This window comes from Artemia franciscana, chromosome 17 (genome assembly GCF_032884065.1).
Source record: "Artemia franciscana chromosome 17, ASM3288406v1, whole genome shotgun sequence".
NCBI classification, from domain to species: Eukaryota; Metazoa; Arthropoda; class Branchiopoda; order Anostraca; family Artemiidae; genus Artemia; species Artemia franciscana.
Window position 1 is genome coordinate 36,171,430 of NC_088879.1, and position 10,599 is coordinate 36,182,028.

Below are 10,599 nucleotides of genomic sequence, written 5' to 3' on the forward strand. Positions count from 1 at the left end.
CACAATACAGCACACGTTATTTTGACATCAAGGTGATGACAAACCACTGTATAGAGTTATTTTCTTTACCCCCACAACCAAGGTCGTATTCATTTTTTCCACTTTATTTTTTATAAAGAAAACTTAATAACGCAAAAAAAAACGTTTATATGAATTTTTGCTAAGTTTTTACAAGTCGGCCAAACATTTCAGGGGAGGGAGGTTAATCCTGGGAACTATCCCCCCCCCATGTTGGATACGGCTTTGTCCTCGATCCCTTCCTTTTCTTTTTTCCATGGTACTATGTCTACCTTTCCTTTTTTGGCTTCTGGTTGTTCTTAGTTCTACCCATCTTTTATTGTTTTGAAACTTACTTCTTTACCTTTTTTCGTTTCTTTTTGCTATGGTTTTCTTCTTCTGAAAACTTGAGAGATGGATACAGTCATCTTCCACATCTCACTAGAAAAAAAGACTTGTCTTTGATCTTGCCCTTTCTAACTCATTCTATAACTTTGATGTTTAGTCAAGTTTTTTTATTTATCCTTGGTGTTCCTCTTCTTTCATTATTTTTGTTTTGACTCTAAATTATTTTAAACTCTAAAATACAAATTGAAGACTATGAGATCCGAGGGGGCGTTGGGTTCCCACCACCTGGTGTGCATCTTCAAACAATTCCGCCACGCAGGGTCTCCAAAACTCTTGACACAATTCCACGATGCTTTGCACGTTCCACCTGAATATGACCCCCCCCCACATGAAATCACTGTGAAAGTGATCACTCTCATGACCAAGTCTATGTGTCATTTAAAATAAAGTATATTAAAAAAATTAAAAACTGTGGAAGACATATAATGCAAGAATTCCAGCCCCATGGTATATAGAAAGAAAACGATCAAAAATGGGGTTTTTACAGGCCAAACAAAGATGCTGCAGAAAGCACAGAAAGCGAATATTTCGATAGAACAACCACCTCTCATCTTTAGCAGGAACAAAATAATATAAACAAAAAGAATGCCGAAGAATTTTATTTATCTTGAATTTTTTGGTTCTTTTTTCATTGGTTTTTAACTAGTCTTGTTCTACTTTCCAGGTTTTTTTCCTTCGGTATTTTCCTTTTTTTCGTTATTTTGTTCAAGCTGAAGAAGAGAGGTGGTTGTTCTCTCGAAATACTCGTTTTCTGTGTTTTCTGCAGTATTTTCGTTTGGTCTTTAAAAACCCCGTTTTTGATCGTTTTCTTTCTTTATGTTATGGCAGGCCAAAGTGGGTTGAGAAATTATCTAATTCTGTGGTATGTATTAAATAAAAAAAAACTAATTTTTTTAGCTGAAAGTAAGGAGCGACATTAAAACTTAAAACGAACAGAAATTACTCCGTATATAAAATGGTTTGTCCCCTCCGCAATGCCTCGCTCTTTACGCTAAAGCTTTTAATTGTTTTAAAAAGCAGAATTGTGGCAAAGAGTCAAGTTTTTAATTGTTTTAAAAAGTAGAATTGTGACAAAGAATCAAACTTTAGCGTAAAGAGCGAGGGATTGCGGAGGGGACAAACCATTTTATATACGGAGTAATTTCTGTTCGTTTTAAGTTTTAATGTCGCTCCTTACTTTCAGCTAAAAAAATTAGTTTTTTTTATTTAATTTCTGAACGTTTTTAAATTAATGCATGTTTGGTTTTGGCTCTCCGCACATAAATTACTAAAATGAAATTTGTATATTAATTCTTTTATTGGCTAAATGGCTTTCTCTTAGTTTTGATCAGACGATTTTGAGAAATAAGGGGTGGAGAAGAAGGCCTAGTTGCCCTCCAATTTTTCGGTTGCTTAAAAAGGCAACTAGAACTTTTAATTTTTAACGAACGTTTTTATTAGTAAAAATTATACGTAACTTATAAATTAGCAACTTACGTAACAAACTTTCATAATCTTATATTTTTATTATGTATACAAAGGGGTTTGTATCCTCGTTAATACCTCGCTCTTTACACTAAATCTTAAGTTTTGTCCTAATTCTTTAAGAATGACCCCTGAATCAGAAAGGCCGTAGAATAAATAGTTGAAATTACTAAAAATACTTTAGCATAAAGAGCGAGGTATTTATCTCCTCCTAAATATCTCGCTCTTTATGCTAAAGTATTTTTAGAACCCCTCATATGCGTTATAGTCTCTGTTCGTTTTAAGTTTCAATGCTACTCCTTCCTTTCATTTGAAAAAACGTTTTCATGTTTATTTTTCATTGTTTTCTAATTGTAATGCTAGAAAATCATGCGCCCTTTTCCTTGAATTTTTCTTCCCCCATGACAGATTCCTCCAAGGAAAGATCCTCCAACGTAACCCCCTCCCCTCATCCCCACCCCCCAAACAAAATAAAATCCCCCTGAAAACGTCTGTACACTTCCCAATAACCATTACTATATGTAAACACTGGTCAAAGTTTGTAACTTGCAGCCCCTCCCCCAGGGATTGTGGGGGAGTAAATCATCCCCAAATACATAGTTATTATGGTTTTCGACTATGCTAAACAAAATGGTTATCTCAAAATTTTGATCTGTTGACATTGAGAAAAAAATGAGTGTGGGAGGGGGCCTAGATGCCCTCCAATTTTTTTGGTCACTTAAAAAGGGCACTAGAACTTTTCATTTCCGTTAGAATGAGCCCTCTTGCGACATTCTAGGACCACTTGGTCGATACGATGACCCCTGGGAAAAAAAAACAAAAAAAAACAAACAAATAAACACGCACCCGTGATTTGTCTGTCTTCTGGCAAAAAATACAAAATTCCACATTTTTGTAGATAGGAGCTTGAAACTTCTACAGTAGGGTTTTCTGATACGCTGAATCTGATGGTGTGATTTTCGTTAAGATTATATGACTTTTAGGGGGTGTTTTCCCCCTTTTTTCTTAAATAAGGGAAATTTTCTCAGGCTCGTAACTTTTGGTGAGTAAGACTAAACTTGATGAAACTTATATATTTAAAATCAGCATTAAAATCCGATTCTTTTGGTGTAGCTATTGATATCAAAATTCAATTTTTTAGAGTTTTGGTTACTATTGAGCCGGGTCGCTCCTTACTACAGTTCGTTACCACGAGCTGTTTGAAAGGTGTATTTTATTTTATGTAGTATTTATTCCATGCAAATAAATTCACATTAAAATTACAAGTAAAACAATTTTTATTTTCAGTTATGTAGTCATCTTTTGCATTTTATAAGAATCTTCGAAGGAAAAATGATTTTTGAATCATATTTTTTCTTAAAAAAAAGATCAAAGAGTTTCAGTAAATCTGGCGAGGGTTGTATTTGATGCCAGGTTTTTCTTGCGTAAATTTCTACAGATGTTAACTTGAACTGCGGCAATATCCTCTTTATTTGCATAAGATATCTGTGTATTTGCAGGATATGTTCATTACAGGATTTCTATTCTGTTTACTTACATAATAAATCTGCGAGTTCGTCATAAGATACAAAAAATAAGTACACGAATGGTGAACGGTTTTGACACTAGCTGAAGGGTCACAGGAGGCTGGGAAGCAGGATTACCGGCCTTAGTGATTAATCCCTATGTTTAATTATTTTTATGTTGCCTAAACCAAAATAAAATCACTAAGTCAGCACACAAATCACTGAACTTTTCAAGAAAGTCACTTAATCAACCAAATAATCTCTAAAATCTAGTTATTTTTTAAATGGGATGTAACCTGGAAAGAAGTGTTCAATAGCGCAAACTCCAAAAGAGCACAAGACAGAATAAATTTTTAAATGCCCTTTAAGCTGTTTTTCAATCTAAAACAAAGTTAAAGAAAATAAGAAAGAAAATAATTTAGAAGAATGGTAAAGCTGAACCTCGGGTATCGAATGATAGTAAAATTGTCAATATTAACTGGTGGACCGCATAAAAATGATACCACAAAACCCAGAGAGGGGACGCACACCTTAAAGCATCTCTGTAATATCAAAGTTTATTATTTAAATGCTGTCTAATTCTTCCTGGAAATTCAGCAATACCAAGTGCAACCATCATACAATTTACTTATCACAGTGATTTCAACTTTTTTTTTTCTAGCCCCATCTTTTGAGGACGCCAAAAAACGATTTATTGAAATAGACGTCGATACACATGACATTCACATACCCCAGATGATGCTCACCCTTCAAAATTTTTATGAAAGATTGATTTTACTAGTTGGTGCAATTATCATACTTCCCATTGGAATTGCATTAGGTTTGCCATTTCTTGTTTTAGCACTACCTTTAGGCTTAGTTTGGTATATTTTTAATGTATTGTTTACTGAATATATTGGAATATTAGAATCAGGGGCTTAATTTCCTATATTGCAGTGGGAGGACTTCCCCTCCCAAACCTATTCTTACCCCTCTTTCCCAGCTGAAATTTAGTTTCTTAAAAATCTTGTCAAAAATTAGATTAATACAAATACAGAAGAGCGAATAATGAGGATTTTTTTTTCCTAAGACAGTGAATGAATAAAACCTATTTGAATATTTTGACCAAATATCTTCAGGAAAGGAAATAATAAACAATAACACACTTACAATAAAAGTTCTTGGTTAAAAATTTATTTTTTTAAATAGTGTAGGCATCATTACTTTGCTGAAGACGACCCTTAGATATAGGGCCGAAATATTCAAATAGGTTTTGTTCATTCACCATCTTGGGAAAATTTGTATTAAGGAAATTTGTATTTGTATTATGGAAAGGCAGTATGGTCTTCGCCATTAAATAAGATGAATCTGCATAATTCAAGCTTCGACAGAAATGAATCAGTTTTCTTTAGTGTACCTTTACCTTCATGGCTCTATACGGCTATATAACTATATGGCTCATTTTTCAGTTTTCATTGTTATTTTTACTTGATTTGGGAATTTTTGCTCTAACTCTGCCCCTAATATTTTGATGTAATTACGCCACTGATTGGAATTAATAAACCGAGTGTTAAAGTGTGATTGAAAAATGTGGAGAAATAAACGAATTTTCGTCAGAAATTGTTTGGTTTATTTAGAAATATTAGGGAATGGGTCTAATTTGAAAGGATTGACTATAGGTGCCCACTTCCCATACATATTACAAAACATGAATTTAAGTTATATTTTTGCTCGAGTTGGTCTAATTCATGAGTAGTATTGAGCTCTTCCAGTTAGGTGGCGAACTGACATTGTGCTAGTTCAACATATTCCCTTTATAGGTGAGTTCTACCAATGATATGCCCTCAGACCTTCTTTGCGTTTATTATAGGATTAAATAAAAAAAACTAATTTTTTTAGCTGAAAGTAAGGAGCGACATTAAAACTTAAAACGAACAGAAATTACTCCGTATATGAAATAGGTTGTCCCCTCCTCTATCCCTCGCTATTTACGCTAAAGCTTTTAATTGTTTTAAAAAGTAGAATTGTGGCAAAGAGTCAAACTTTAGCGTAAAAAGCGAGGGATTGCGTAGGGGACAACCTATTTCATATACGGAGTAATTTCTGTTCGTTTTAAGTTTTAATGTCGCTCCTTACTTTCAGCTAAAAAAATTAGTTTGTTGTTATTTAATTTCTGAACGTTTTTGAATTAATGCATACTTGGTTTTGGCTCTCCGCACATAAATTATTAAAATGAAATTTGTATATTAATTCTTTTTTGGCTAAATGGCTTTCTCTTAGTTTTGATCAGACCATTTTGAGAAATAAGGGGTGGAGAAGGAGGCCTGGTTGCCCTCCAATTATTCGGTTACTTAAAAAGGCAACTAGAACTTTTAATTTTTAACGAACGTTTTTATTAGTAAAAAAATATACGTAACTTAAGAATTAACTTACGTAACGAACTTTCATAACCTTATTTTTTTATTATGTATACGAGGGGGTTTGTGACCTCGTTAATACCTCGCTCTTTACACTAAATCGTAAGTTTTGTCCCAATTCTTTAAGAATGACCCCTGAATCAGAAAGGCCGTAGAATAAATAGTTGAAATTACTAAAAATACTGTAGCATAAAGAGAAAGGTATTTATCTCCTCCTAAATACCTCGCTCTTTATGCTAAAGTATTTTTAGAACCCCTCGTATGCGTAATAATCTCTGTTCGTTTTAAGTTTCAATGCTACTTCTTCCTTTCATTTGATTAATTAAAAAAAACGAATTTTTTTAGCTGAAAGTAAGGAGCGACATTAAAACTTAAAACGAACAGAAATTACTCCGTATATGAAATGGGTTGTCCCCTCCGCAATCCCTCGCTCTTTACGCTAAAGTTCGACTCTTTGCCACTCGCTCTTTATGCTAAAGTATTTTTAGAACCCCTCATATGTGTTATAATCTCTGTTCGTTTTAAGTTTCAATGCTACTCCTTCCTTTCATTTGAAAAAACGTTTTCATGTTTATTTTTCATTGTTTTCTAATTGTAATGCTAGAAAATCATGCGCCCTTTTCCTTGAATTTTTCTTCCCCCATGAAAGATTCCTCCAAGGAAAGATCCTCCAACGTAACCCCCTCCCCTAAGCCCCACCCCCCGAACAAAATAAAATCCCCCTGAAAACGTCTGTACACTTCCCAATAACCATTACTATATGTAAACACTGGTCAAAGTTTGTAACTTGCAGCCCCTCCCCCAGGGATTGTGGGGGAGTAAATCATCCCCAAATACATAGTTATTATGGTTTTCGACCATGCTAAACAAAATGGTTATCTCAAAATTTTGATCCGTTGACATTGAGAAAAAAATGAGCGTGGGAGGGGGCCTAGATGCCCTCCAATTTTTTTGGTCACTTAAAAAGGGCACTAGAACTTTTCATTTCCGTTAGAATGAGCCCTCTTGCGACATTCTAGGACCACTTGGTCGATACGATGACCCCTGGGAAAAAAAACAAAAAAAAACAAACAAATAAACGCGCACCCGTGATTTGTCTTCTGGCAAAAAATACAAAATTCCACATTTTTGTAGATAGGAGCTTGAAACTTCTACAGTAGGGTTTTCTGATACGCTGAATCTGATGGTGTGATTTTCGTTAAGATTATATGACTTTTAGGGGGTGTTTCCCCCTATTTTCTTAAATAAGGCAAATTTGCTCAGGCTCGTAACTTTTGGTGGGTAAGACTAAACTTGATGAAACTTATATATTTAAAATCAGCATTAAAATCCGATTCTTTTGGTGTAGCTATTGATATCAAAATTCAATTTTTTTGAGTTTTGGTTACTATTGAGCCGGGTCGCTCCTTACTACAGTTCGTTACCACGAACTGTTTGAAAGGTGTATTTTATTTTATGTAGTATTTATTCCATGCAAACAAATTCACATTAAAATTACAAGTAAAACAATTTTGATTTTCAGTTATGTAGTCATCTTTTGCATTTTATAAGAATCTTCGAAGGAAAAATGATTTTTGAATCATATTTTTTCTTAAAAAAAAGATCAAAGAATTTCAGTAAATCTGGCGAGGGTTGTATTTGTTGCCAGGTTTTTCTTACGTAAATTTCTACAGATGTTAACTTGAACTGCAGCAATATCATCTTTATTTGCATAAGATATCTGTGCATTTGCAGGATATGTTCATTACAGGATTTCTATTCTGTTTACTTACATAATAAATCTGCGAGTTCGTCATAAGATACAAAAAATAAGTACACGAATGGTGAACGGTTTTGACACTAGCTGAAGGGTCACAGGAGGCTGGGAAGCAGGATTACCGGCCTTAGTGATTAATCCCTATGTTTAATTATTTTTATGTTGCCTAAACCAAAATAAAATCACTAAGTCAGCACACAAATCACTGAACTTTTCAAGAAAGTCACTTAATCAACCAAATAATCTCTAAAATCTAGTTATTTTTTAAATGGGATGTAACCTGGAAAGAAGTATTCAATAGCACAAACTCCAAAAGAGCACAAGACAGAATAAATTTTTAAATGCCCTTTAAGCTGTTTTTCAATCTAAAACAAAGTTAAAGAAAATAAGAAAGAAAATAATTTAGAAGAATGGTAAAGCTGAACCTCGGGTATCGAATGATAGTAAAATTGTCAATATTAACTGGTGGACCGCATAAAAATGATACCACGAAACCCAGAGAGGGGACGCACACCTTAAAGCATCTCTGTAATATCAAAGTTTATTATTTAAATGCTGTCTAATTCTTCCTGGAAATTCAGCAATACCAAGTGCAACCATCATACAATTTACTTATCACAGTGATTTCAACTTTTTTTTTCTAGCCCCATCTTTTGAGGACGCCAAAAAACGATTTATTGAAATAGACGTCGATACACATGACATTCACATACCCCAGATGAACGTTTTAGGTTGCTTAGAAGTTACGTATTTTGTTTACTAATAAAACGTTCGTTAAAAATTAAAAGATCTAGTTGAATTTTTAAGTAACCGAAAAATTGGAGGGCAACGAGGCCTCCTTCCCCACCCCTTATTTCTCAAAATCGTCTGATCAAAACTAAGAGAAAGCCATTTAGCCAAAAAAAAAGAATTAATACACAAATTTCATTTTAATAATTTATGTACGGAGAGCCAAAATCAGACATGCATTAATTCAAAAACTTTCAGAAATTAAATAAAAAAAAACAAGTTTTTTGAAATGAAAGTAAGGAGCGACATTAAAACTTAAAACGAACAGAAATTACTCCCTATATGAAAGGGGCTTTTCCTCCTCGACACCCCGCTCCTTGCGATAAAGTTTGATTCTTTCTCGCAACTCTACTTTTTAAAACAATAAAAAACTTTAGCGTAAGGAGCGGGGTGTCGGTGAGGAAAAGCCCCTTTCATATACGGAGGAATTTCTGTTCGTTTTAAGTTTTAATGTCGCTACTTACTTTCATTTCAAAAAACTTGTTTTTTTTTTTTATTTAATCAACTAAACAAAGCTGCCTGTTGGGTCTATATGTTGTGTCTGTAAAGCTGAATGTGTTGGGTCTGTTAAATGAGTAGTCATTGTATATTTGTATATAGATAGATTTATCTGTAAATTTTATTCCAAGACGGCACTATCATTTTTTCAAGAAATTGACGTATTATCATTTTATGGTATTAACAAACGATCTAGACAAGGCCATATTCAGGAGAGAAGAGAGTATGATCAAAACCCCCTCCTGACAGGTTTGTCCGACTCGTAAAAACATAACAAAATTAAATATGCACAACTTTGGATGCATTTTCAAGTTTTGACCCACCCCCCTCTCCAAAAAAAATCATGGGGATGGCTCTGGATTTCACTTTGAAAAAATCCGTTTACCCCTCCCAGCCCTTTTAATATATTTCATACATTGTATGCTGACTGAAATTAGGGATTTCTGAAGGTCAAGAGCCTTGAGCATGAGCAGTATTGTTAGAGGTATTGTAATAAGTAAAAAAAACTACAATAACAATTTTTATACCAGAGAAAGAAGGAAAAATTTATACAATTATTTTATTTAATCTCAAGATTAAGCATTTTTTTGCTTTTTATTATGTTCTGTATGCTTTGTAATTTGTTCTGTTGAAGATTTCCTTGTTTTTTTTTTTGTTTTTTTTTTGTGAATATATGGGCTCTTGGGCTTTTGAAATACGCTGACCTATCTGTCTATCCATGGTTCGTTTGATAAGATTTTTCGTAATAAGATAATTGTCTGTTTTTCTTTGTGAAAAAAAAATATCTAGATAACTCACGAGTAATAACTCTGGTAAAATTGGGAAGGGTCATAATTAATTTTGGAAAAACGTTTTTCAGATGAATATTGTCACAAATACCCAGACGTCCAAAACCCTTAAAATCAAAGTTGTCAAACAGTTCGTGGTAACGAACTGTAGTAAGGAGTGACCCGGCTCAATAGTAACCAAAACTCTAAAAAATGGAATTTTGATACCAATAGCTACATCAAAAGAATCGCATTTTAATGCTGGTTTTAAATATATAAGTTTCATCAAGTTTAGTCTTACCCATCAAAAGTTACGAGCCTGAGAAAATTTGCGTTATTTTAGAAAATAGGGGGAAACGCCCCCTAAAAGTCATAGAATCTTAACGAAAATCAAACCATCAGATTCAGCGTATCAGAGAACCCTACTGTAGAAGTTTCGAGCTCCTATCTACAAAAATGTGGAATTTTGCATTTTTTGCCAGAAGGCAGATCACGGAAGCGTGTTTATTTGTTTTTTTGTTTTTTTGTTTTTTGTTTTTTTTCCCCAGGGGTGATCGTATCGACCCAGTTGTCCTAGAATGTTGCAAGAGGGTTCATTCTAACGGAAATGAAAAGTTCTAGTGCCCTTTTTAAGTGACCAAAAAAATTGGAGGGCACCTAGGCCCCCTCCCACGCTAATTATTTTCCCAAAGTCAACGGATCAAAATTCTGAGATAGCCATTTTATTCAGCGTAGTCGAAAAACCTTATAACTATGTCTTTGGGGACGACTTACTCCCCAACAGTCCCCGTGGGAGGGGCAACAAGTTACAAACTTTGACCTGTGCTTACATATAGTAATGGTTATTGGGAAGTATACAGGCGTTTTCAGGAGGATTTTTTTGGTTTTTGGGAGGGGTTGAGAAGAGGGGGATATGCTGGGGGAACTTTCCTTCGAGAATTTGTAATGGGAGAAGAAAATTTCCATGAAGGGAGAGCAGGATTTACTAGCATTATTTTAAAAAAAAACAATTAAAAAAT

The 10,599-nt window shown here is 34.1% G+C and overlaps 1 protein-coding gene across 1 annotated transcript in view; it reads left to right on the forward strand.

The window, feature by feature from the left end:
- Positions 1-4,973, forward strand: part of LOC136037634 (uncharacterized) — a 28,272-nt gene extending 23,299 nt beyond the window's left edge. The window contains exon 3 of the mRNA XM_065720342.1: positions 4,036-4,973. Coding sequence (XP_065576414.1) covers positions 4,036-4,295 — 260 coding nt within the window. The 3' untranslated portion in view covers positions 4,296-4,973. The remainder of the gene's footprint in view (positions 1-4,035) is intronic.
- The last annotated feature ends 5,626 nt before the right edge of the window (positions 4,974-10,599 follow it).